At 58.1% G+C, this 25317-nt stretch overlaps 3 protein-coding genes across 10 annotated transcripts in view; 2 read left to right on the top strand and 1 right to left on the bottom strand.

The window, feature by feature from the left end:
* Positions 1-2407, top strand: part of IL4I1 (interleukin 4 induced 1) — a 34095-nt gene extending 31688 nt beyond the window's left edge. For 4 of the 6 annotated variants that reach the window (XM_037147029.2, XM_037147030.2, XM_037147028.2 and 1 more), the window contains 3 exons: positions 473-541; positions 885-1021; positions 1425-2402. In XM_037147029.2, coding sequence (XP_037002924.2) covers positions 473-541; positions 885-1021; positions 1425-2331 — 1113 coding nt within the window. In that variant the 3' untranslated portion in view covers positions 2332-2402. Of the gene's footprint in view, positions 1-472; positions 542-884; positions 1022-1424 lie in introns of all 6 variants that reach the window. The other 2 variants (XM_037147027.2, XM_053659646.1) reach the window with 2 other exon arrangements.
* A 189-nt stretch (positions 2408-2596) lies between these two features.
* Positions 2597-16696, bottom strand: TBC1D17 (TBC1 domain family member 17). Its single transcript, XM_037147031.2, has 17 exons — positions 16559-16696; positions 15987-16085; positions 15684-15758; positions 9725-9848; positions 8831-9038; positions 8211-8322; positions 7948-8106; positions 7488-7616; positions 7294-7397; positions 6725-6819; positions 6204-6320; positions 6025-6125; positions 5848-5947; positions 4240-4337; positions 4009-4125; positions 3428-3514; positions 2597-3344 (listed from the first exon to the last, which is right to left on the bottom strand). Exons 1-17 carry the CDS (start codon positions 16577-16579, stop codon positions 3141-3143), a joined length of 1950 nt encoding a protein of 649 aa, XP_037002926.1. The 5' UTR covers positions 16580-16696; the 3' UTR covers positions 2597-3140.
* A 257-nt stretch (positions 16697-16953) lies between these two features.
* Positions 16954-25192, top strand: AKT1S1 (AKT1 substrate 1). Of its 3 annotated transcripts, none has more exons than XM_053659651.1 (5): positions 16954-17063; positions 20518-20903; positions 22395-22472; positions 22569-22738; positions 24107-25192. In XM_053659651.1, exons 2-5 carry the CDS (start codon positions 20525-20527, stop codon positions 24248-24250), a joined length of 771 nt encoding a protein of 256 aa, XP_053515626.1. In that variant the 5' UTR covers positions 16954-17063; positions 20518-20524; the 3' UTR covers positions 24251-25192. The 3 variants fall into 3 exon arrangements, with proteins under 3 accessions (XP_053515626.1, XP_053515625.1, XP_053515627.1); XM_053659650.1 differs by lacking the exon at positions 16954-17063 and adding an exon at positions 17633-17700; XM_053659652.1 differs by lacking the exon at positions 16954-17063 and adding an exon at positions 17732-18240.
* The last annotated feature ends 125 nt before the right edge of the window (positions 25193-25317 follow it).

Genomic DNA, 25317 nt, shown 5'->3' with positions numbered 1-25317 from the left:
CGGGAGGGCCCTGGGCAGGGGAGGGGCTGGTGAATGACCCCCTCAGCGGTCATGCCCAGCAGAAGGGACTCTGCTTATGTCTGTGCCCAGAATGACCCAGGAGACAGTGGGCACCAGAATGACAGCACTGAGACAGCCCCAGTCCCCGTCTGCACGGAGCTCAGAGCCAAGGACAGATAGATGCAGGCAAAGTAGCACCCAGCTCCCAGCACCCAGCACCCTGCTGGGATGAGCGCTTCGGGGCTCAAGTGTGCCAGGGAGAGGAGGGGCATGAGGGACTCAGGAGGACTTCCCAGAGTGGTGACATCTGAGTAGCACTGGAGGGCAAGGCCGAGGTCACAGGCAGGGCGAAGGCCAGGCAGCCTGAACGAGAGTGGTCAATGGCCAGCCTTGGGCAGGAGCAGGGAGAGAACCCAGGCCCGGCCTGCGGCGCCCCGCCCCGCAGCTCAGCAATCTTCTCGTCCCACCGCAGGCCCTCAGGGACGTCAGGACACTGGGCTGCAGAAAGGCAATGAAGAAGTTTGACAGTCACACGCTCCTGGTGAGTGGGGGCCTCTGTGTCCCTGTCTGAAACCACGGCCAGGAGGGTGCCTGTGGGCTCTGGCCCGGAAGTCAGAGGACAGGAACCTGGGACTCTGGCCTGACGTTGCCCCGCTGCCTGACCAAAGGGCTTGATATGCCCCATCTCTGGGCTTCCATTTTCTCATCTGTCACAAAAGGGTGTGGGGACCAAACCCCTAAGGTCCAGGGAACTGGACCATGCGGACAGTGGTGGCACGTAATGGGGACGTTCAGCTGAGCAGGGTCCCCTTAGGAGTGGGGCCAAACGCGCAGGTGCAGGCAGGCTGCCCGGGCTCTGACCCCAGCATGTGCCCGCATCCCAGGAATACCTCCTCGGGGAGGGGAACCTGAGCTGGGCCGCCTCGCAGCTCCTGGGAGACGTGATGTCCAAGGATGGCTTCTTCTACCTCAGCTTCGCAGAGGCCCTGCGGGCCCACAGTTGCCTCAGCGATCACCTTCGGTGAGGGGCGGGGCCTGTGGGGCAACGGGGTGGAGCGACCTAGTGCAGGGGGCGGGGCGCCTGTCTGTGGAGGGCGGGGCTGGGGAGAAGGGCGCAGGGGCCTAAGGGGAGAGAGAGGGTGCCTCGGTCTGGCCATGCTCGCCCTCACATCCCAGGTCATGTGGAGGTGAGGAAGGTTGGGAGAATGGCCTGGTCAGGAAGGGGCAGGGTACCCGGGTTACACAGTTCTCTGCTTCCCGGTCCTTGGGGGACGTGTAGGAGTAGAGGGCAGTGGTGGACGAGTGGGTGGGCTTCTCAGGGAGCAGGCAGGTGAAATGCCGGGCGGTGCCCAGGGCCCAGCCCAGTCCGCAGAAGGGGGCGGGGCTCGAGAGCCAGGGTCACGCTCCCGCCGCCCTGTCCCTAGGTATAGCCGCATCGTGGGTGGCTGGGACCTGCTGCCGCGCGCGCTGCTGAGCTCGCTGTCAGTGCCGGTGGTGCTGCACGCTCCCGTCACGGGGATAACACAGGAGACGCACGAGGTGCGCGTGCACATAGGGACCTCGCACCGGGGCCGGAGTCTGAAGACTATAACCGCCGATGTGGTGCTGCTGACCGCGAGCGGGCCGGCGCTGCAGCGCATGAAGTTCTCCCCGCCACTGTCCCGCAAGTGGCAAGAGGCACTGCACGCGCTGCACTACATGCCAGCCACCAAGGTGTTCCTGAGCTTCCGCCGACCCTTCTGGCACGACGAGCACATCCTGGGCGGCCACTCCAACACCGACCGCCCCTCGCGCAAGATCGTCTACCCGCCTCCGGGCGAGGGCGCGCTGCTCCTGGCTTCTTACACGTGGTCAGATGCAGCGGCCACCTTCTCTGGCCTGACCCTGGAAGAGGCGCTGCAGGTGGCGCTTGAGGACGTGGCGGCGTTGCACGGGCCGATTGTGTATCGGCTCTGGGACGGCACCGGTGTTGTGAAGCGCTGGGCGGATGACCCGCACAGCCAGGGTGCCTTTGTGGTGCAGCCGCCGATGCTCGGGGAAGATGCCGACAGGGAGTCCTGGGAGGAGTTCAACTGGGCCATTCCCTATGGGCGCATCTACTTTGCTGGCGAGCACACTGCCTACCCGCACGGCTGGGTGGAGACGGCCGTCAAGTCGGCGCTGCGTGCCGCGGTGTTGATCAACAGCGAGGAGAAACCTCTGCCCGGGGACGTGGGGTCCGTGCGTATGGCGGAGGCACCTGTGGACAGCCACACCCTGTGCGAATCTGAAAAGGGAGGGGCCGCCCCCGCTCCAGATGTATATATCACCGCGCAGTCCACAACCGGCTAGATAACCCGGTATTAAAGTATTTTCGGAAAAAGCCCTGTGGTCTTGCCCCCTCCCTGATGCAGCTGCTTCCATGATGGGCTTGGAGCGAAGCCATCAGCTCTCACGGAGCCCAAGAAGCTGTCCTCCTCCTGCCTGGGCAGCAGGACCTCTCGGGGTGCGGACGGATGCTGCTTTGCACCCCCGGTGGGTGCATGGTAACCGCAGAGCTGGCCGGACTGTCGCGACCCAGGTGGGGCGCGATGCAAGGAACAGAAAGCCCTGCCGATAATGGGTTAAACACGAGTTTATTTTTCTCAAGTAACAAGAAGCTGGTAGGCAGGTTCCTCAGAGTGTCTGAGCAGCTCTGTAGGAGCCTCTGTCTCGGTTATGCTGAGGACGTGTCCCCACACAACTACCAGGTGGCAGCTGCACCCCTGCACCCCATCCTCTTCTAAAAAGCCCCAAACTCGGGCAGTTAAACGAGACTTGCCTCCATAAGCCTCAGCCACCACTCGTCCCTAAGAGGCCTCCTTTTGCATCTCATTGGCTGGGTTAGGGGTCCAAGGTCAGACACCTGCTCTGCAGAGTGGTCAGAGGGGACCACATACCACCCCCTTTCTATCCAGCTCAAGGCTGCATGGCAACCTCCTTCCTACTACATGAAACCAACGGGGCACTATTAGTGTCAGTTAATGAAGTCAGGTAATCAGGAGGGTGCTGGAGACCAGGCTGGAGCCCCGCCCTCTTGCTCCGCCCCCAGCTTCCCGGTGCGTGGTGAGGCTGGAGCTCCATAAAGTGCTATGCCCTGCAGGCTACCGCCAACCAACAACTTAGGAGTCCGCGCCTTCCTCTTCTTCCTCCTCAGGCAGGATCTCCAGGCTGCTGTCCGGCTGCGGGGCTGTGTCCGCGGGGAGGGGCGGGGCAGGTGGGGCCCGGGTGGGCGACAGCGGCAGTGGGGAGGCAGGAGGGGAGGGGCTGCGGGGCTCTGTGGGTGGGGCCAGACCCAGGACCTCCTGCACATTGTGAGGCAGCTCCTGGAGCAGGGGAGTGGAAAGTCAGAGGTCTGAGGAGTCGGGGGAGGGGGCAGTGGGGCTGTTGGGAGGGGTGGGGCACTCACTGCACAGGCGGTCAGCTGCCGGTAGAGGGCCTCGGCCCTCCTCAGTACGTCCTCCACGCTCAGCTTCATGGTCAGCTCGTTGATGTGCTGTGGGAGAAGGCGGAGTCAGGCCCATCTGCCCTGCAGCACTCAGCTGCCGCCGGCGCCACTCTGTGCCGCACGACAGAGGCAAGACAGATGGGGATGGCCCTCCTGGGGCTCATAGTGGGAGCTGGGGGCCAGGGGAGGTCATGCTCTCCAGATGCAAGATACCAGGAAGGAGAAGAGCACTAAGCTCCACTCCCGTATCCCCGCCGGCTGGCCGGGCTGAGGTACTACGCAGGGAGCCCTTTCATGCACAGGCCACATGCTTTGTGGGGTCACCGCTGGGAGTAAGATGGAGCAGGAGAAAGAGAGCTGGTCTCACAGCTGCCAGGCTCAGGGCTACCCGTACTTACGAGCCTATACTGAGCACGGACCACTGCAAAGAACCGTGACACAGAGCCAGCCTCCGTGGACTTCACAGCCAGCGGCCGAGTCCCGTCTGCCCAGGTCATCATGGGCAAGGAAAGCGTGGGGACCAGAAGGCCTCAGGGCCTCACCTTGAGGATCTCATTGGAGCCGAAGCCCGAAAGCATGAGGGTGTCCCGCTCCATGTCCAGGATGGCACAGGCCACCAGCAGGTGCAGATTGGGTCCCGGAAGCCCTGTCCACAGCACCTAGGAGTGCCCAGGGAGGGGTCACGGCCCAGCCTCTGCCCGCGGTCCGACCGGAGGTGTGCCAGGGCCCCTGCCCCCCTCCTGCAGGCCTCCCACCCAGGCCAGCCGGCCCACCTCCCACAGCCGAAGGACATCCGGGAAAGGGAATTCCCTCTTGAACCAGATGAGAAGCCACCGGAAGCAGAAGCAGAGAGAGCCCGAGTCCTGGGAGTCTAGGGGAGAACAGTGATGGGAGGGGTGGTGGTGCACTTAGAAGCCAAGGGCGAGCTCAAAATCAAACGCCAATCCCATTCCAATGCACAGCGAGCCCAGCGGTCGGTCTGAGAAACTAAGTCGCCCTGGCTGGGAGACCCTCCACCAGTTGCGGCGAGGAACTCGTGGCCAGCGTGGGAAGGCCTCTGAGCTGAGCTGTGGGCGCCTTGTCAGCTGGGACCTTCCCCATCCTGCCTTCCACAGCCCAGACAAGGTGAGCCAACCCACGTTTCCCACTCGCATGCGGAGGGACCCAATGCGGGTGGAGGTGCAAGGCCACTGCGAGCAAAAGTGGAAGTGAGTATAACTTTCTAGGAAAACAGCCACGTGGACATTTTTCAAAACTGTAAAAAATAGCCCTGGCTGGTGTGGCTCAGTGGATTGAGTGCTCCCCCTGCAAACCAAAAGGTCTCCAGTCAGATTGCCAGTCAGGGCACATGCCTGGGTTATGGTCCAGGCCCCCAGTAGGGGGCGTGTGAGAGACAACCACACACTGATGTTTCTCTCCCTCCCTCCCTTCCCCTCTAAAAAGAAAAAATTTTGAAAAATAAATAAAAACATCCACCCACTGAGCCACAACAGCCAGGGCCAAACCTATTCTTGCACACGGCTAATATAGGTAGAACGCTGTGCAGTCAATGGAGTTTAAAAACTTTTTAATGGCCCTGGCTGGTGCAGCTAAGTGGATTGAGTGCGGGCCTGGGAACCAAAAGATCACGGTTCAATTCCCAGTCAGGGCATATGCCTGGGTTGCAGGCCAGTTCCCAGCAGGGGACACACAAGAGGCAACCATACATTGATGTTTCTCTCCCACTCTCCTTCCCTTCCCCTCTAAAGATAAATAAATAAAATCTTAAAAAAAAACCACCAAAAAAAGCCTTTTAATGACACAGCTAATATCCAAGTGCCCCAGGGGACTGGCGTGAGCTTTCTAGGCTTACGTTTCTTCCCCAGTGAAGTGAGGCCAGTATCTCTCCCTTCCCCAGGGCGAGCCTGAACTCCAGTCAAGAAGTACCCGTAAATAAGCTAACTTATCACCTGTATGCAAAAGAATACTGTTACCAACAGTAAGTTCCACTGTTTCCTGTATCTGAATTTCCTGCACTTTTCCCACTGAACAAGTAACAGAGAAACATTTGAAAGCCAGAATGCAGCAGTCACAGCACCAGGATACTGAGAACCAGTTTCCTAGCCCTGGCTCTAGTGGGGTGCAGGTAAGGTGTGCTCCAGGTTCAGCAGAGTCCAGGACTGACAGTGGCCTACGGGAGCAGCGCGTGCACGCCTGCCTGTACTGAGGTCTGCCCCAAACTGCGCCCCTGCCCTCACAGGTAAGTTTTGGGTTCTGGGTTATACCAGATGCTTATTTGGATCGGGACCAAATGTCCTGGACACCGTCCGTGGCCACTCAACCCCAGAGTCTGTTGGGCAACGTCTGTGGCCCTGCCATCCCCGGCCCACCAAGACACGTACCCAGGAAGTCACAGAGTGGTGGGTCCAGCACCCGGAGGAGCAGCAGGAGCTGCCCGAGTTGCCGCTTCATGGTCTCCTGACTCTCCTCAAAGTTCCCGTGCTGTGGGGGGAGGCCCGCGTGAGGGGCTGCACCCAGTCCTTCGCAGGGGCCCCGTCTCCCCCACCCCCGAGCCTCACCACCAGCTCCATGAAGCCACAGAAACACCAGAAGGCGTCCACCTCGTTCTGAACGACATAGAGGACCGGGGAGAGGAGGTCACTCATGCCCTGGACGTAGCCTGCGGGGACAGGAGGTCAGGGCCTGGCCTGGGCCCTCGGCAACCCCCAAGGGCCGGCCCTGCCCGCGGGCGCCGCACCGAGGTCGAAGTGGTACATGCAGTAGGTGAGGAGGATGTCGCTGAGCAGGCTCAGCCCCGGGTTCTCGGGCCCCTCGTAGAACTTGTTGTTCCTGTCTGTGCGGCTCACGTCTCTCTCTGCGGGGACAGGGAGCGGGGCAGAGGTGAGGACGGTGCCAGGGTCCTCATCCCTGCTGGCCCCGAGCACCCACCCCCGCTCCTCGCCAGCAGACCCCAGGCAGGTGAGGGCTGGTCCCCAAACCACCCGAACACTGTGCAGGAGCTCGGCCTGGTCGCGCCCGCCCTGCCCTCCTAACACTGACGCTCACTAACCATCCACAGCCGGGGAAACTGAGGCCCAGGGGTAAAATCACTGGCTGAGACCTCACGGTGAGTAGAGGGCAGAGTGAGGATTTAAGCTCTGCTCCCTCTCCTCCTGCCCCGTCCTCAGCCCCTCCGACCCCTACTCACCCCATCTCCCCCCAAGATGACCTCATCCCTGCTCCTGAGGAGAAAGGGGCGCCCTCCAGCCACCGACCCACCGATGAGACTGCGGTAGCCGTGCAGCAGTGAGTTCCTCCGCTCCTGCTCGGGGCTCACTGACTTCCACTGCAGCTTCATTCGGAAGTACTCGTCCCTGACGGGGTGGCAGAGACCCCGTCAGGATGCCCCGCCACCGCCTCAGTCTTCAGGGCTCGGCCCTGAGCCTCTCCCTGACCACACAGACCCGAGCAGGGCCCCACGGTCCCCCCTCCTGGCATCTCCTGACATAGTGCACGCTGGGGCTTTGGTTGCAAGTCTGTCGCCACCACCAGGTGTGGGGACCAGGACGCACAGCAGGGGCACAACACACACGAGGAACGAGGAGAGGCGGGCCCCACAGCGTGGGAAGCGAAGTCGTGATGGGTGGACCAGTACAGCAGGCCTGGTGCACCGCCTCTGTCCCTCTCGTGCACACGTGGTGCCCGGCACGTGGCAGGCTCACAACCGGCAGCTGCGGAGCACACACGTGTGTGCACCTGCGACGTGCCGGGTGCCCTGCTGGTCGAAAACCTCCAATCACTGTGGGAGGCTGGAGCCCATGGGGCGGGGACTGCAGCCCCCCACTCACGTTTTCTTGCGCACGTGGGCCTTGTGCTCCTCGGCGGAGCCCTCCCAGCTGAGGTACCCCAGGAGGAACTTCCAGGCCTCGCGTCTCAGGCTGGGGCTCAGGCCCTGGGGGCAAGCGGGCAGGCGGCTCAGAGGGGGCCCCCGGCTGCCCGCTGACCCGGCCCAGCCTCCCCCACCGCAAACCCGGCGCCTCACTCCTGAGAAGATCCGGGCTTTCAGCTCAGGGACCTGCTGCAGGCGGCCCTCGGGGCCCACGTGGCGGGCCCACTCCTCCTCTGTGACCGGAGGCTCCCGCTCCACATCCGGCCGAGCACCCAGCTCCACCTGCGGACACAAGGCAAGTGAACTCTGTCGGTGGGGGACCCCACAGCCCTCCCAGGCCACCATGAAGTCACCTCAGCCCTTCTTAGCGCAACAGAGTTAACAGTCAGGGTGTGGAGCAAGTCTTCCCCTGGGTCAGAGACAATGTCACCCCAAATCTGGAAGGGCCTCCCAATAACAAGCACCAGGAGCACAAACTGTGAGTCTGGGGTCACTCGTGCTCCCCGATGATGGTGGTTCCACTATCCCCATTTTTCTTAGGACACTGGGGCCTTGGGAAACGCAGTCACACGCCCAAGGTGACAGCCAAAAGTAAGGGGCCCCCAACACTCACACAGGAAATGACCTCGAACCCAGGCTCGGGCTCGTCATCAGGAGCCGGATGAAGGTCGGGGGCGGCCCCCTCTGGGTGGGGCTGCAGGGCCCCCCGGAAGAAGTTGGTCACACGAGAGAAGCTGCTGAAGGTGGTGGAGTAGGGGTCCTGGAGGAAGCGCTGGGGGCGGGGCCAAGGGCTGGTCACGGCTCTGCCCTCCCTGCCGCACCCATCACAATCCCCTCGCTTCCTGCCCACAGCGCCAGGCCCGGTGCCGCACTCACAGACACCACGTTGGAGCTGTCCTGGTCAAAGAGCTGGAGGTGGTGGAAGGAGTTGGAGAGGGCGGAGGAGTCGTGGGGGAAGACGAGGTAGAGGCGGGAGTCCTGCGGGGAGCTGGAGGGAGGGGCCGGATGACAGGCAGATCCAGCCAGCGCGTGCGCCTCCCCCCTCCCCAGGCACCCGGTCTGCGGAATCGCTCCTCTTGGGCCTGAGGCCACAGCTGCACCCCAGGGGTGGGCACGTGCCCCAGAGCTGGCCGATGAGGGCCTCCCCGCTTCCTGGCCAGGGGGACTGATTCAGGGACGGGCTGACAAGAGGCAGCAGCCGGGGATGCTGCTGGAATGTGAGGAAGGAGGTGCCTCCCACCCACAGCGCTGCTGTGCCAGGGCTGCCGGGCGGCCCGGAAGGACGGAGACTCGGAGGGAAGCAGATCCGCTCTTTCCAACACCCCGGGACACCAGGACCTGGGGCCTGCCTGAAACCCAACCACCCTTTGATGCTGCGGTTACACGTGCGGGCCAGTTCCCTCTCTGCCTTCAAACCACTCGGAGTTGTGCTTCTGTCACAGCCCCGAAGTGCCAGCCGCAGCCGTGGAGGCACAGGGCCGCCAGAGAGGACTCACCTGGCCAGGAGCAGGTAGCGGCTGAGGACTCGGAGCAGGGCGCGGGTCCCCCCGCGGTGGAAGTGCAGGGCCGGCAGGGAGCCTCCGGCCTGGGTCACCAAGACCAGGTAGGCCCAGCTGAGGCCCGGCTTGGACCGGCGGATGGACTTGAGCTCCCCCAGGCTCACGGAGAAGGCCCAGGAATCCCGGGGGGAGCTGGGCTCTGCACCTAGCAGATGGCACAGTGTCAGGAGGGGAGAGGAGAGGGGACCCAGAGGGCAGGGCCTGGAGCCCTCTGGGTCACCTGCATTTCCATGGAAACACAAATGAATAAACTGGGGATGGAGCCCAGTGCAGTTAGAGGCGTGCCTGCTCCAAAACCAGCTCCTGCTGCCCTCAGGGCAAAGACCGGACTCCTGGGTCTGGCCCTGCCTGGGTACCTCTGACCCTCTCTTCACTCCAAACCCCACGCTGGCGCCACAACAAAAGGCCAGCGCCCCAGACCAAGTGTCCCTCAGAGCCAGGCTCTGGCACAGTCTCTTTCTGGAAGGCTTCTCCATCCCCCAGGGGTCAGATGCATCCCCTGGTGCCCCCAAACCTCTCTGATGCTCCGAGATGGCCTGAATCACCCTGTAGCCCTGTAACTGTCGCCTCTATGGTCTGGACTCATGTGGGGGCGCCCACGGCCAATCAGGGAGCCTGGCAGAATGAGCAAGGCTGCAAGCCCTGGAGATGCTGGCCATGTGGGACCTGGGCCGGGGACAGTCTGTACCCCATCCACTCTCCTGGGACTGGGAGGCCAGTGCTGGGCAGCCATCTTGACAGTGGGCATTGAAGCCTACGGAGCCATGATCACTGAGGGCATCAGTGATCGATGTATCACCACCTGCCCCCAGGGGTGCCATCTCAGCCTACCTCTTGTGGGTTCTGAGTGGCGGGGCCTGGGCCGCACAGTGCTGATGACAGCCCAGTCAGGCTCATAGCCGGGATCAAAGGTCGGTTCTTCCTCAGAGGTGCAGGAGTCACCCCCACTTGCATCCTTGGGGAACAAAAGGAACAGAGAGGGGCTGTGGAGTCGGTTTTTCCAGATCAGAGCTATGAGGCTATCCCGGAAGGGAGCCCCTCTGAACCAAGAGGGAAACTGAGGCACAAAGAGGGCACAGCACTTGCTTAGGGTCACCCAGAACAGCTAAGGACTGGAATAGGACCAGGAAGGATTCAAAGTCGAGTCTTCAGGTGGCACTATTCGAGGCACCACCCCCTGGTGAGCAGGCAGTTAAGTGGAGCAGGGTGCTCTGCAGTCAGTCTGCCTGAGGTCACGGAGGTCACGGAGCTTAAGGTCAGTAGTATTCACCAGGGCAACTAAAGTCAAAACCACGATCAGATACCCCTGCGCACCCCCCGGGACGGCTAGAATGAAAAAGATAATAACAAGTGCGGGAAAGGTGCAGAGAAGCCAGCGCCTGCATAAGGCTGGTGGGAACGTTAATGTGCTGCAGCTGCTGTGGGGAAGCCCGGCAGTTCCTCAACACGGGGCACGTGGAATTCCCACCAGACCCAGCCATTCCCCTCCCGAGCATGAACCCCGAGAAATGAACGTTCGAGTCCACACAAAAACTCATAGGGGAAAGTTCACAGAGGCGTTATTGGTGATCACCAAGAAGTGGAAGCAACCCAGTGTCTGTCAAACTGATGAATAAAATACACGCAGTGTGAGAACCATATAAGAGACAATTATTCAGCCATAAAAAGAATGAAGTTCCAATTCACGCTACAAGCCAGATGAACCCAGAAAGCGTCCTGAGAAGCCAGTCACCAAGAACCACAAACTATGATTCCACCGGTATGAAATGTCCAAATAGGCAAATCTGCGGAAAACCAGCGGAGACTGGGAGTGGTCAGGAGCTGCAGCAGGGGAGACGGAATGTTCTGGAATTGGACACTGGTTCTGGCTGCAAAATCTTATGAGTCCTGAAAACCACTAAATTATACACTTCAAAAACCTTACATTTTACCATAAAGTGGAGCTTCATGGCAAGTAAACCTTATCTCAATAAAAGAAGAAAGTAGCTGGCTCGCAGGTTGTGAAAATAACGTGAGGAGCGATGGCAGAAGAACCGCCCTGTGAGAGAGTTCCCTGGCCTCTCCCCTTGAAGCTGCAACAAGTGGAACAGTTACAATTCACCAAAGGGTTTCCCGCACCACAGACGAGGCAGAGATTCCCCAGGTCGAAACCTCTGAAGGCGAGTCACCTGGAGCCAATGGGGGAGGCGCCAAGAATGCAGCCTGGACCTCACTAAGGTCTCAGGAGAGGAACCAGGCTGCCGCCCGCCCGCACTCCCTGCGCCCCAAGCAGCAGAGAGGCACTGAGCGACCCCTGCTGGAGCAGTCAGTACATGCTGCAGCTGAGCCCAGTGGATGGGAGGAGACAGTGCAGGGGTGCAGCCACCACTGCTGAGCAGAGAAACAAAGCCACAGAGCCTGGCCACACCCACTCCCAGAGCTAGCAGCGCCCAGAAGAGGCTGTAGCAGGGAGTATCAGGCTACGAAGCACAGCATCTGCAACCCTGAGAACTGGAGAGGCAGAGGCATTTTTCCCTGTGCAGCAGGTGCAGGCTGCGACCAATCCCAGGGATGGGTGGGGATACAGAGGAGTGGCAGCTAAGGCCTGGCAGCAGCCACTACTGGGAGGAGAACAAAGCTGCAAAGGCAGCAGCTGGCCTCTCCCGGGTCACCAGTCCCCATCCACTGCAGCTGTACTGCCGGCAGCATCCAGTTGCAGGGGACAGCGCTGGGATTTCACAGGCTCTGGACCCCATCACCACATTCCCCCACGGGGTGGGAGGGGTGCCCTGAGACCGATGCAGCCTGGTCAGAGGAGACACCCATCTCTGACCAATCTCAAGAAAAAAAGAATAAAGCTGAACTCCCTGACTTCAAATCATACTACAAAGTGACAATAATCAAAACAGCATAGTATTGGCTGAAAAACAGATACACTAACCAGTGGAAGAGCACCAAGAGCCCAGAAATCAACTCACATGTAGGTAGGCAAATAACTTTTGACAAAAGAGCCAAAAAGTATACAATGGAGAAAAGAAAGCCTCTTCAATAAATAGTGCTGGAAAATTAGAAAGCCCCATGAAAAAGGATGTAACTAGACTGTTATTTGCCAACCACACACACACAATATTAACTCAAAATGGATCAAAGACCTGAACTTATTATAAGGCCTAAAAACTAATTTCCTAGGCTCCCTTACAGCTAGAGTGCCTGACTCAAGCCAGTCTTCTACCAATCACACACTCGGCTCTGGAAAGCAGATGTTAAGTGAGGGAAACCTCCTGCCAATGTGGATGTCTGGCTGACGAGGAAAAGACTCCATGGTCTTCATCTTCCTGCACTCAGAGAGGAAACTGGGGCCGTGGTGGGGCCCACTCAGTCTTCTGGTGCCCAGCTTTGTGGGGGCCGAGTAGCAGAGGGGATGGTAGCGTTCTTGAACTTCACAGCCCCAATGCCAGCCCCACACACCACAGCCCTCACTTTGGCAGTGGTGGCAGCTCCCCTGGCTGGTCAGTTCTGAAGCATCTGTGCTTTTCCTTCCTCCCTGGTAAACTTCTCTAAGCTTCTGCTTCTTTGCATGGAATCCTTTGCTGCTTAAAGCAACTGGGGTGTTTTGTAGCCCCTGCAACAAACCCTGCACGATTAGAGGGTGGGTGAGAGCAGGGCCGAGTACTGAACCCGACAGGCTAAGGGGAGGCCTGCATGGCAGCCTTTCAAACTCAGAGAGAGGAGGTAACCAAGCAAGAGGGTCTGAAATTAAACTTCTTAACTAAAAGTGGGTCCTGAGGGTCGTCACGTCCTAGCTGGTACCTTCCTTGACAAAGGTCAATCTTTACCTTAACTCGACCTATCCAGTCTTTTTTGCATCTAAGATAACAGACCTGAATGTCAAAGTAACTTCCGTTTTGCAGACCCCTTCGGGCAAAACTACCACACCTGGGCAGAGGCCACAAGTGCTCCGTTACTATCATGGTAGTCACTCTTAATTATGCCATACCCACCCTTGTAAAAGAAGTATGCGTCTATCCAGTTTACTTCTTCTCCAATCCCAGAGGTTCCCCCACCCCACCCTACGTTGCTTTCTCCCGCCTCCCGAATCCATCGCCAATGAATTTCACGTAACCCCCTTAGGCCTTCTCCGTTGATTCTAATGTAGGAAGTAAGTGGTAAACTTGCCACTTTCCAGGTGCTTTTTTTAAATCTGTTGCAATTTTGTTTCCCGGACATTGTCATCAGTGTGGCTAAAGAAACTCACAAAAATTCTCACAGGCTTTGGACATTTCTCATGTTGACAAGAGCAACGACCCTGGACCCAGACTGCGGCTCTGTCTACCCAACAGCCATTCCTGTCGCTGCTGCCACGCCGACCAGGCCCCTCCCACAACAGAAGCCAAACTCTCCCAGTACTCATTTTCCCAGCATTCCCTGCAGTTCGAATTGGCCTATCGACTCAACTCTGGCCAGTGGGAGTTGAGAGGGGATCTGTGGAGAGTCTGATGGGTGCTGCTGAAGGACATGATGTTTGGAGCTGTGGCAGGCCACCTGTCCGTGACACTCCCAAACCGGCCCTGGCAAAGCTACCTCTGCCCCCCTGTGCTATTGGCCAAGTATTAGCAGCTCTCTGCCTCTCAGGCAAACAGCGGGACTGCAGCTCATTGACCTCTACTGTCTGGCTGGAGCCATGTAATTGGTTCTGGCCAAAGGGCTGGCATGTGACCCTTCCAGGGTGGACTGTTTGATTGTTAGTGGAATTCCTGTTCCTTTGCTTCTGCCACAAGGAATGGCAACTTTTAAGATGGTAGCTGCTTCCAGCAGTAATCATGATGAGCAAGGCTCACTGGCCAACCTGCAACACACACGTAGCGTGAATGGAAACAGTCAAAAAGGCTGGAGCTCCAGCAGCCCTTTTGGACCATGAGACAGCCTTGCCAATCACCACCACGTGTTGAAGATGGAGACAATATGCGAAGAACAGAAGAGCGCAAATGGGCGCCTGATGACACAGGAACCTACACTTCTCGGTGTTTTATTGGGAGAGGAACGAGCTGCTACTTTGCATGGGCCCCTGTCACTGCTCTTTTTGTTGCACAGAGTCAAGCACAACTCCTGATGCGGAGGGCTTCTGGGAATCTCTTGTTCCTCCTGATGTGGACAGTTGTGATCGGCACCCTGCTTGCCCTAGTCTTCCTGCCTTAACAGGTAGATGCTCTAGCTGGAGTGGAAGCATTTAAAAAAAATTCTTATTTACTGATTTTGGAGAGGAACAAAGGGAGACAACAAGAGAAAGAAACACTGTTATTCCACTTATTGATGAATTCATTGGTTGACTCTTGTACGTGCCCTGATGAGGGATCAAACCTACAACCTTGGCATATCGGGACAATGCTCTAACCACCTGAGCTACCTGGGCAGGCCTGAAGCAGTTATTCAAAGGCCATCAGGGCAATTACTGCAAGATCTCAGTGATCCAGGCCTTGACATCCATCCACAATCAAGGCCAGCCGCCCCACACCTCTGAGTCTTAGGAGACAAAAAAAACAAACTTGTTTGCTTAGCCTGTGGTCAGCCTGGCTTTGTGTTCCTTGCAGCTGAACGCATCCTGAACGCACATCTGCCCTTTCTGCTGAAGCCCGTGCTGTTGATTTCTCTTAACTGGCAACAGGAGTGCCAGGGAGGGCAGCGATATGCTCAAGAACACCCTGACTGCCTTCCAGGGTCGTGATTGAGAAATACAAAATCCTGGTTGTTTCTGCTCCAACTCCCTGAGTGAGGGTGGCGGCGGCGGTTTCTGAAATCTCCATTTGCGTCTTCCCCTCGGTCTTCTGAAACCTCATGGCCCCAGATGACTCTTTGTCCTCTCTCCCTGGCCCATCACATGGGCTCCCTCCCTAGCCTGCTAGCCTCCCATCTCCCTCCATTGGGTCCTGGTCCATTTCCCACAAGCCCCCAGAGGGGGCTTTCTACACTCTCACGCCTCTCCTCCTATGGTTCCCCTTGGGCCCCTAGGATGGGGCCCAAGCTTCTGAAGCTGGCATTTCAGGCCCAACCCCCTTGCCCGTAAACCACTCTACCCAGAAATCCCACCTCCCTGTGCACTGAAACACACTTCTTCCTGCCCCCTTCCCATCTTTAGAATCCCAGCCCAAACGGCTGCTCCCTCAGAAGCAGCGGGGCACTGGAATCCATGTGCCTGCCTTCAAACCCAAGTTCTAACACTTCCTAGCTTTTCTGACCTCAGAAAAGGGGCTATCTCTTGTTGTGCCTCAGTTTCTCAAAAACAGAATGGGGGTGAGGGTGTAGGCTGGGTCTAGGATGGACTCTTCTCTGGGTGCCAGCACCATCCAGCACAGGGCCTCACAAGAAGCAGCCCCAGGATAGGACGTACTAGGAAGGGCAAGGTCTCGTACTGGGAGGGGGGAGAGTGCCTTCCTAAGAGTGCTATTGAAGTGAGAGAGAAGCCTCAGTCAGGTCCTGTCTTCTCTATGGACATGACGGCAGGACTTGCCCAGAGATAACATCATGTTTCTTCAAGTTTTTATCGGGTAACAGCCTGTGGAACCCAAATCCACAGGCTGAGTGGTCCTCTTGTGTCCTGGCACAGGGGGTAAGGGGGCAGCTGCCCCCATGGCCATGAACTTCACAGTATCTTCTTTCCTTCTGTGAATGGAAATCTTCAGCCCCATTGCACAGAGATGAGGAAGACAAACAGGGTCACATCTGCCCCAGGAGTAGGTCTGAGATCGTACCCAACTCTTCCAAATGTCTTCCACTGCCTGGACCCAGAAGAAAGCAAGAGAAAAGGGAAGCCTACCTTCTTGGAGAAGAGAATTTGGGTGGCATCTCCAGCCTCCTCTACAGGAGCCCAGTGCAGGATGACGTCATTGTCCTGAGAGAAACAGTGAGGGGTTAGACGGGCTCCTCTCCTAGCTTATAAGGCCAAATTTCTTCCCCGTTTTGGACTCTCAGCCTGACAAAGCAATGCTTCTCTCTCCAATCCCCCGCCCCCCCAGGTTGTATCCCTAAGGTCCCACGGCTGACAACCGAACCATACTCCCACAGAGGCAGCCTCCATCCCGCTCTGGGCCTGCCGGAGCTCTGCCGTCGCCCGGCCCACCTTCTCCACAACACGGATGACCCCAGCGATGAGGGAGTCCGGGTCTTGATGCTTCTTGGCACTGGTGTGCAGGTACACGCCTCCCTTCTCAAACACCACCTGAGGATGGAACCAGTGAAGGGCAGGGCCCAAGGGCTGGACCAAACCCGAGGGGAGGGGCCCACATGGGAGCCAATGGGAGCGGACCTAGGGAGTGCTATTTCCCCCCCAAGGGGCGGGGCCCGGGGAACTTTGACCTAGGGCTGGGGACTGGGAGTGGTGAACCCCGAATACCAGCATGCAACCATGGCGTCCAGGGGTAAAAGGAGGACGACAGCGGGTGGGGGAGACTGTATTCCAAAAGGGTCGGGGCCCAAAAGGATATACCAGCGGCCGAGAAGGTAGGGCCAGAAGATATGAGCCTTCCCTAGGGCAGTGGAGGGAAGGGCGCCAGAGGGTTTATCAGAGAATGGTACATTTACTAAGGATCAGCCGGGTTCCCAGAACCCTGGCACGGCTTGAGGAAAAAGCCGATCACAGCGGGGTGGCATTTCATATAGACAGAAGCGAAAGAATGCTTCCTCGGTGCTTACCCTGAAACCGGTTCCCTCCATAGCCACGGCCGAGGACCCACTGACCCGTCTCCCTCCTTTTCCGGGTCAACGTTCTGTCACATCCGGATAGGAGACTCCCCTCAACCGCGGACAGTGGTAGCACCCTTGCCTGTTCTAGAAGAGGAGTGGGTGTAACTATCTTTCAGAATGGGGTGGTTGAGCTTGAACCACGTGGGTTTAATCACAAGGCGCACGCGGACAAGGTGGAGCCAGCCAGCAGGGTGCGCAGGCGCCGTGCTGCCGTCCTCTCGGCGAAGTAAACAAGGGGGTGGGTCCAAGAGCTCCACCCCCTCGCTCGAGCGGTCCAAAACACCTCCTCCTTTCTCCATATTGTAAACTGGCATCGAAGCCGAAGAGGTGCCATCTTGCTTGCGGGCACGGATACGACGGTCAGCTGAGATCATGTTAACGCGGGGCAGTCTCATCCCTCTCGGGGGCGCAACAGCGTGGTCCTGGAAAACAGAAACCGAGAAAAGGAAAGAAGGTGAGAGAAACTGTACATCACAACAGGCGCTGATGGGTTTGGGTTAACAGAATGAAGCCGTCAGTATCTCCGGGAACAAAACGGTCCCCCACAAAATCTTGAGTCGCTGTGGAAAAAAAAAAAAAATAGCTGTGTAAGCCGCCATGTTGAAGTTGGGCAAACTGAAGCTAGAAAGGCTACCTTGTTGGATCTTTGCCAGACTTGGTGCTGAAGGGGGATAGGCTGGAGAGCCCATATATATTATAGGCAAATGATGTCAGGCTGGTGGCCATCTCATTAAAGGACACTGCTTTCTTTCACTTACGTGGAAGTGTTTGATTATAAGTGAGGGACATCAGATAGCTTGCCTTAGTTTACTGTGGTCGTGAATGTGTATGAGCAGGCCAACTCATTTCTTGGGGTCAAATCGAAATGATCGAGGCTCGTTTCCGAACACGCTGAAGCCTTTACCCATCTTTTGTATGGATATCTTGCTTCTGCCAAAGCCCCTGCCGCCATCTTGGTCTGGGGCACCCAGTATTGGGGAGGTGATTTGTGCAGCTCGGGGGCGGGCTTAATACGCGGAAGTGACGCTGGGCGCCGCCATGTCTTTTGAGGGCGGCGACGGCGCCGGGCCGGCCATGATGGCTACGGGCACGTGAGTGGAGGCGGCGTTGTGTACCGCGGTGTGGGGAGGCTTTGGCAGTCCCCAGGACAGGGGCGCAGGGAGGATGAGCCGCTCTCGGAAATGATATAGCCTGACTAGATCAAGGGGCAGAGATCGTCCAGCGACCCTTTGCTGAGCGCTGGAAAGGGGTTGCTGACGTGAACTGTCGTCCCTGAGCTCTGAGGGAAAGCCTAGACAACCTTATCTTCTGGTCTTCAGACCCATTAGGATTTTTACTTTGATTGTGGACCACGTCCCTAGGGTCAGGGGTTGCTCGGGGCAGGGGCCGGGGGTTCTTGGACGCCCCTCACCCGACTAAAGGCGGGACTTCCGGCTCTGCTCCCCACCTGGGCGGGATTTCCTGTTTTCCCTCTGGAGAAGTGGGTCTGCGCTGGCCCTCGGGCGTGCTTTGGCTGTCAGTGAGCGGTGGAGAAAGACCCCAGACTGTCACCCCTTCCCAGGACACCGGGTGCATCCTCGAGTTCCTCTCACCTTCTAGCGGAGTTTGGGGTGGCATTTCCAGTTTGACAGGTGGTTAAGAGGGGAGCTTCACTAGCATCCTTCATTTCTTTGGGAACTTTTCCTCTTTCCTCACCTCTTTCTGGAGTCAGTTTCTTCGCTTCACCGCCTGACCTTCTCCTAAGAGGCCAATCGCCTTAGCTCCCCCTCCCTGTCCCGTGGGGGACAGTTCTCATTTCCCTTTCCTCTCTCTCATCTTAAACTGCCCCATTTGAGGGGAGGGGAGAAGTCCTCTATCTTTCAGCTCTTTGAAGAGGCAGGACTCCCTCCAGAACCTGTAGGGTGGGAGACTCCCAGAGTCTTGGTTTCTTTTCTTTTGGGTAAAGGACTGCACACTCCCCAGAGAGGTCTGCTTCTCCCTTCTCTTTGTGCGTTCTCTCTGAGGGGGGAGGGGGACACCCTCAATCACCCCCACTTTTTTCTTTGTAGCCCTGTGGTTATGCTAAGATCTAGGACAGCGAGGAGTTTTATCCTGGTGTTCCAAGGCAGTGAGAGCCCCAGACCTAGGACTGCTAAGCTGTGTGACTTTAGAGCAGTCATTTCCCTGCATTGGGCTTTAGTTTCCTCCTCCTTCATATGGGGGTGACTCGAGGACTGGCAAAGAGACCCTGAGCACCTCCCGGCCCTGTTAGGTTCTGGAGTTGGGCAGACAGCAATGGCGGCCTCCATCTGCCCTTTCCAGCTGTATGCCTCCAGCCAGTGCCCTAAGCTCTCTGAGCCTCACTTTCCCCACCCGGACTAGGAGATCATAAATGTTTGCTCACAAAGTGGGCAGAGTGGCATTCCTGTATTCAGAAGAGGCCCTGGCTGCAGCTGGCCAGATCGGGGCCGGGCTCTCCTCTCCAGTGGTCGGACCCCTGGTGCAGTACTGACTTCCTTGGGCATCAGATACGAGTATCAAGGGGGGTGACAGTGGCTGTTTTCTATCCCAGCTGGTGAGAGGGTGACATGAGAATGTTCATGGTGCGTGGGTCCCTTCCTGGTGCCAGATAAACGTTTTACCGGGTCTGTCAGGAAGGGCGCTGGTTGTACTGTCACTGTGTGGGGCTTTGGCCAGGGCTTCCTACTCCGGGAGCTCCGGTGGCCTCACTTCAGAGGCACAGCCTTGTAGGAGGAAAGCTTTGCAGGCCAAGTCTAGACAGATGGCAACTTGCACACTGTTGTCTTTCTTTTTCTTTTTAGATTTTTTTTATCATCCTCACGCGAGGACATTTTTTCCTTGCTTTTGGAGAGAGGAAGAAAGAGGGAGAGAGAAACATCAGTGTGGGAAAGAAACATCGATGGGTTGCTTCCATAGGTGCTTTGACTGGAAATTGAATCCGTAGCCCCTAGATTTATTAGATGATACTCCAATCAGCTGAGCCGCACCAGCTGGGCCCCTGCACACCATTTTCTAATCAGCCCTGCCCTCAGGGGCTCCCACACAGGCCGGGGCATGGATCCAGACTACGCCTCAGAGAGTGCTGTCCTAGAATAGGGGTCACTCAGACGTTGGGGGAGTCTATGGGGCCAGGTGGGGGGAGACCCGATGTAGAGGTGAGGGAGAGACCAGGGGTCCCAGGAAGTGGGGGAGGCACTTCGACCAAAGGCCTGAGGCCCCAGCTGTCTGGAAGGGACTGTAACCTTGTCCTAGGGGTGCTGGGGAGGGCAAGGTGGGCTCTGAGTGTAGAAGAGCCACTGCCGGGCTGTGAGCTGCCCAGGCGGGAGGCCGGGGGGCAGCGGGAGAGGCTGTGACAAGAGTCAGAGCAGCACTGTCCGATAGAGACACCATAGAAGCCGTGCTTCTAACTTCAAATTTTCCAAACGCCACACTAAAAAAAGTAAAAAGGAAGCAGAGGAAGTTCTTTTTCACTATATATTTTATTTAGCTGATATGTCTTCAGTGTCATCGGTTTAATGTGTAGTCACCGTCAGATTGATTACGAGATATTTTGCATCCCAGTTTTTTTGTACTAAGTCTTCAGAACCCAGCGGGGCTCCCACCTGCACGGCACCTCCCCTGCTGGACCCGCCACCTCTCACCTGTGGCCGGTGGCTCCCAAGGACGGGGTCAAGAGGCGAGATGGGGGCTGTGGGGAAAGGGCAAGGCAGGAGGATGGAGCTGGGGGTTGAAATCCGGATGGGGAGGAGTTCTGGGGAATGGCAGGTTTGGGGGACAATGCTGAGCTCAGCTGGGGCAGGTAGGTGGGAGGGGTGGGAGTGGTGTCCAGGAACAGGTGGACACGGGACTGGGTGTGGATAGCGCCGTCTGTCCAGCCTCAGCCCCTTCTGTCTTGCTTTGCCCCACAGGGTACGGATGGATTCGGGGCGCCCCGAGGAGCTGTGGGAGGCCGTGGTGGGGGCCGCCGAGCGCTTCCGGACCCGGACGGGCACGGAGCTAGTGCTGCTGACCGCCGCGCCACCCCCGCCTCCCCGCCCGGGCCCCTGCGCCTATGAGGCCCACGGCCGCGGGGCTCTTGCCGAGGCCGCCCGCCACTGCCTCCAGGACATCGCCCTGGCCCACAGGGCTGCCACCGCTTTCCGGCCCCCCGGGCCCCCACCAGCACCACAGCTGCCCAGCCCTGTAGGGAGCCCGCCCCGGCCTGTCCTGCCCAGGGAGGAAGACAAGGAGGATGAGGACGAGCCGACAGACACGGAGACCTCTGGGGAGCGGCTGGGTGTCAGTGATAACGGAGGTGAGAGGCGCAGAGGACAGGGCCGGGGGCCGCGCTCTGCGGGGCCGGCCACCTCCGCGGTAGACTTTCCTGGAGGCCCGGCACTTGCTCGTCTCTGAGGCTCCTTGGAGGCTGGAGTCCCAAAGAACCCGGGTGCCAGGCCGGCTGGCCTGTGACTCACTGTGTGACCATAAGCCAGTCTTTCCCCGCTCCCCTCCCCTGAGCCTCAGTTTCCTTACATGATGTCCCAGGTCCAGCCCTTGCTGGACGGTGCTGGGCACAGACCCAGAGCCGACCCGAGGACTCCCAGTTTAGCCAGAGAACTGGAGGCTGTGGGCTTGGGAGGGAACAAGCCATTCTCCTGAGCCGGGAGAATGATCAGAATGGGATTAGAATAAAGACAGCAGTTACTCGGGCGGTGGGGATGCCAGCCACAGCTGAGGAGGCCAGGGGAGGGAGCGACGGGCAGTTTTGCGGGGGAATCTGGAGGTGGGGTGCCTCCCAGAGAGGGGACTAATGTTAGGGCTCTGGAGAGTGAGTAGGATTTGCAGGGGGCTTAATAAATAGGAGTTTCTTGTTATTGTTACTGGCAGTAGCTGGCTTCCTCACTGTTGCTGGGGAAGCCTGCATAGGGTTAAGGGTACAGACCCTGGAGCCAATGGCCTAGGTTCAAATTCCCATGATGCCATATATTAACTGTGGCATGTGACTTCATCTCTCTGTGCCTTCAGGTTGTCGTTTGTCAAACAGGGATCATAATTCATATTTCTTTTTTCAAAAAGATTTTTATTTTTATTTTTTTAAGATTTTATTTATTTATCTTTAGAGGGGAAGGGAAGGAGAGAGGGAGAGACAGAGAAACATCAATGTATGGTTGCCTTGTGCGTCCCCTGCTGGGAACTGGCCTGCAACCCAGGCATGTGCCCTGACTGGGAATCGATCCGCGATCGTGTGCTTCGCAGGCCCGCGCTCAATCCACTGAGCTACACCAGCCTGGGCTCAAAAAGATTTTTTAAATTTACACTTAGAGAGAGGGGACAGGAGGGAGAAAGAGAGGGAGAGAAACAATACTGTGAGTGACAAACACCGATTGGTTTCCTCTCCTACGTGCCCTGTCCTGGCGAACTCTCGGCCCCGGTGGGGAATCAAACCCACGACCCTTCCCTTGGCAGGACAGCGCCCAACCAACCGAGCCACACCGGCCGGGGCAAGGACTTCCTGTTTCCTTCTGCTGTGTTTTGAGTCAGCTCATCCCAAACAGACTTCACAGGCTTCCTGTTGAGCCAGTTGCTTTACCTGAGGGTGTAACAGACAGAGATGAGATTTGTTCCTGCCGATAGCCAAGCAGATAACCAGGAAGGGTGTTTGAGGCGGAGGGAATGACGCCTCCAGAAACCCCGAGAGTTGCAAGGGCCTGGCCAGTGCAGGGAGCAGGGACGCGGTGGCTGGAAGCCAGGACACATGGCAGGTGGGGGTGACTTGACCGGCCTGGGCCTTTGACACCACGCACAGGGCTCTTTGTGATGGACGAGGATGCCACGCTCCAGAACCTGCCTCCCTTCTGTGAGTCAGACCCGGAGAGCACGGACGGTGAGTGTCCCAGGCTGTCCCCACACCCGGGGTTTGGGGTGAGGGGCTGCTGGGATGTAGGTATAGGGACAGAGACTGAAGTCCACTCTTTCCCAGACGGCAGCCTGAGCGAGGAGACCCCCGCTGGCCCCGTGGCGTTCTCAGTGCCCCCGGCCTCGGCCCTGCCCTCCCAGCAGTACGCCAAGTCCTTGCCTGTCTCCGTGCCCATCTGGCCCTTCAAGGAAAAGAGGACAGAAGCACGGTCATCAGATGAGGAGAATGGGCCGGTGAGTGGCAGATGGGAGGTGCGAGAGGGGCGTTGGGACTGGCCCAGAGCCACCTCCTCCAGGAAGCCCTCAGGCATGGATGCCACATTGCACAAGATTAATCCTGCCTCCCTCCTCCTGCCTCAAAGAACCAGGCAGGTTTGCGGGTGGGAGCCATGCAGTGTTAACTGTGCGGCCTTACAGAGTATCCCAGGGTCTTGGAGAGGAAACCTCTCCATTTCCAGGAACAGCAGCTCTGTCTATAGAAGGCATATTGCCAGCAAGGCATGAGGATTTTGTTATTTCTTTCAGATGGGGAAGCTGAGACTCAGAGGGGTCCGATCTCCTTCCACCCCCGTACCCCAAGAGTTCCTGGCCCCACCTAGATTTTGTCTGGCCTCACCTAGATTTTGTCTGCCCCCACCTTGTCCTCTGTTCCTCCCATATGGTCCTGCGTGTGCCATTCCTGGGCTGGCCTGGGTGAAGCAGAGGGGAAACTGAGGCACTGAGAGCCCATGGGACTTCCCCAGTACCTTAGCATCTAAGGGGCAGAGCTGGGAAAGGAGCTCTGGGCCCCACAGAAGGAGGCCTGGGGTCCCCTGGGCCGACCTCCCTGGGGCTACATGCCCTTAGTTTTGCACTGGCTGATCCAGCAGCTGCTGCTGTCTGTTGGCCCCTGGCAGACACAGTTAGTGAGCAGCGGTCAAGGCCTGAGATCTGGGCCCTGGGCAGGTCTCTGACAGGTTCAGGTCCAGCTTCTGTTGGTGGCCTTTCATCCTGCTGGGGACCAGGCCCAGCACCTTCAAGGTGACAGGGACTATAAGAGAGGCAGCACTGGGTGCTGGAGGCCGACATGGAGAGGGATCTTTTCTAAATAGCACAGGCGACATGCTAGTCCACCTGCCTGAGCAGCTTCTGTGTTGGTTTTCTCAGACCTCGTTACTGCCCCGATTTTCAGATGGGGAGACCAAAGCCTTTGACAAGGGTGAAAGCCCCGGGGGTAGCTAGTGGGTGGCAGGGGTTTTGTTGGTATGTGACTGAATTCCAGACCCGATCCTTAGATGTGAGACCCCCTGGTGTACGTAGCCTGCTGGTCAGCACAGGAGCAGCTCTCTCGGTGTGAGAAGGAGCTGGAACGTGGTGGTCCAGGCCAAGATGGGGAGGAGGGCAGGAAGGCCTCTCGGAGGAGGTGGTGTTTGAGCCGGGTAGGAAGGTTCCATATTGAGTGAGGTAGGGTGAAGGGCCTTCTGGCCATGGGCCTCGCCTGAGCAAAAGTGTCCGGGAGGGGCCCGGGAGCCCAGGGTGCTGTTGCTGATCGCTGGGGAGGGGGCGGGGGTAACTGTGGATTCCACTACGGGTGCTGACACGGTGCGGTCGCTGCCCCCGCAGCCCTCTTCCCCGGACCTGGACCGCATCGCAGCTAGCATGCGCGCTCTGGTGCTGCGGGAGGCCGAGGACACCCAGGTCTTCGGGGACCTGCCACGACCTCGACTCAACACCAGTGACTTCCAGAAGCTGAAAAGGAAATACTGAGGTGCGGGGAGAGAGCCTCCGGGCCAGGCCCCGCCCAGCCCGGCACCCGCCCAGTTCTACACTACACCCCCGCCACGCCCCCCGGGGGCCGCCAATCGGAGTCTCGTCTGGGACCTGCCTCCAGGGTGTTCCCGGGCCCAGGATTGACTAGCCCCTGCCAATCCCCGCCGCCCATTCTTCTTACCGCCCCTTCTCCGCCAAGGAGGGGGACCTATCCAGTTTCCCTATAGGGTCTGTAGCCTCTTTTCTGCCCAGCGACAGATTCTTTCTATTAAGGGACTGGCCCTCTCCTATCGGCGTGGCTAGTTTTAAGCACTAACTGCGGCGACCCGCATCATTTTCTGCCTAGTGACAAGGGCTTTGCTCCCATGGCATTGGCTCCATCCTTGGAAGAGCACGACCAAGTCCTAGGATTGGTTGCGGTGCTCCACTTTGGTAAATGGGCGGCTTCTTTTGATTGGCTCGAATCCTGAAGGTCTTGACCAATCTCTTAAGAGTTACCATCGCCCTGCCTGCATTTTCCTACCTGATTGGATCCAGCCTCCCGGGGGAGTGGCCAAGCCCCCTCTGTGCCCAGGATTGGCCTGTGGCCTTAGATTTACGTTCTGTACACTACTGGGGCTGATGTCGATTTTACTAAGTCCTGACAACTGTTCTCTTTGGCCCCCTCCTCAGGGATGGCCTGATCCTGTTCCTCCATGTACACACTCACTGGTTCCATCCCATAACAGCCTGCCAATCGAAGCCCGTCCTTGTATACAAGACGTTACCAGCTCCCGCCCCTCTCTCTTTCCCCCACAGGTGCCTTAAAGGGCCCTCGTCCACCCAAGGTGGGGGGCAGGGGCCGTCACTCTCCGGCCCTGATGTTGGGGGGAGAGTGGAGGGTGGGGATTGCGAGTTGGGAGTGGCGCTGTGAGATTAAAGATTTTACCTCTCAAATGAGTACGAGCTGTTGTGGATGTCTGTTCAACAAACTTTCTGAAGCCAAATGAGCACCATCTCATTGCTTCTCACTGTAAAGCTGGGAGTGGGAATTATTGTCGCCCTTTTACAGGTAAAGTGGACAT

This window comes from Artibeus jamaicensis, unplaced genomic scaffold, assembly GCF_021234435.1.
Source record: "Artibeus jamaicensis isolate MK-2021 breed Jamaican fruit bat unplaced genomic scaffold, CSHL_Jam_final scaffold_804, whole genome shotgun sequence".
Classification (NCBI taxonomy): Eukaryota; Metazoa; Chordata; class Mammalia; order Chiroptera; family Phyllostomidae; genus Artibeus; species Artibeus jamaicensis.
Note: the sequence above shows the minus strand (reverse complement) of the source record. Positions and strands in the feature narration are given on the sequence as shown.

Coding starts and splice junctions, on each gene's coding strand:
- TBC1D17 (XM_037147031.2), bottom strand. CDS start 16,579: ATGGAGGGAACCGGTTTCAGG. Junction 8,107..8,210: donor ACAGCTCCAACGTGGTGTCT/GTGAGTGCGGCA, acceptor CCCCGCCCCCAG/CGCTTCCTCCAGGACCCCTA. Junction 4,126..4,239: donor ATGTCCTTCGGCTGTGGGAG/GTGGGCCGGCTG, acceptor GGGCACTCCTAG/GTGCTGTGGACAGGGCTTCC.
- AKT1S1 (XM_053659650.1), top strand. CDS start 17,648: ATGTCTTTTGAGGGCGGCGACGGCGCCGGGCCGGCCATGATGGCTACG. Junction 17,701..20,517: donor GCCATGATGGCTACGGGCAC/GTGAGTGGAGGC, acceptor TTTGCCCCACAG/GGTACGGATGGATTCGGGGC. Junction 22,473..22,568: donor AGACCCGGAGAGCACGGACG/GTGAGTGTCCCA, acceptor ACTCTTTCCCAG/ACGGCAGCCTGAGCGAGGAG.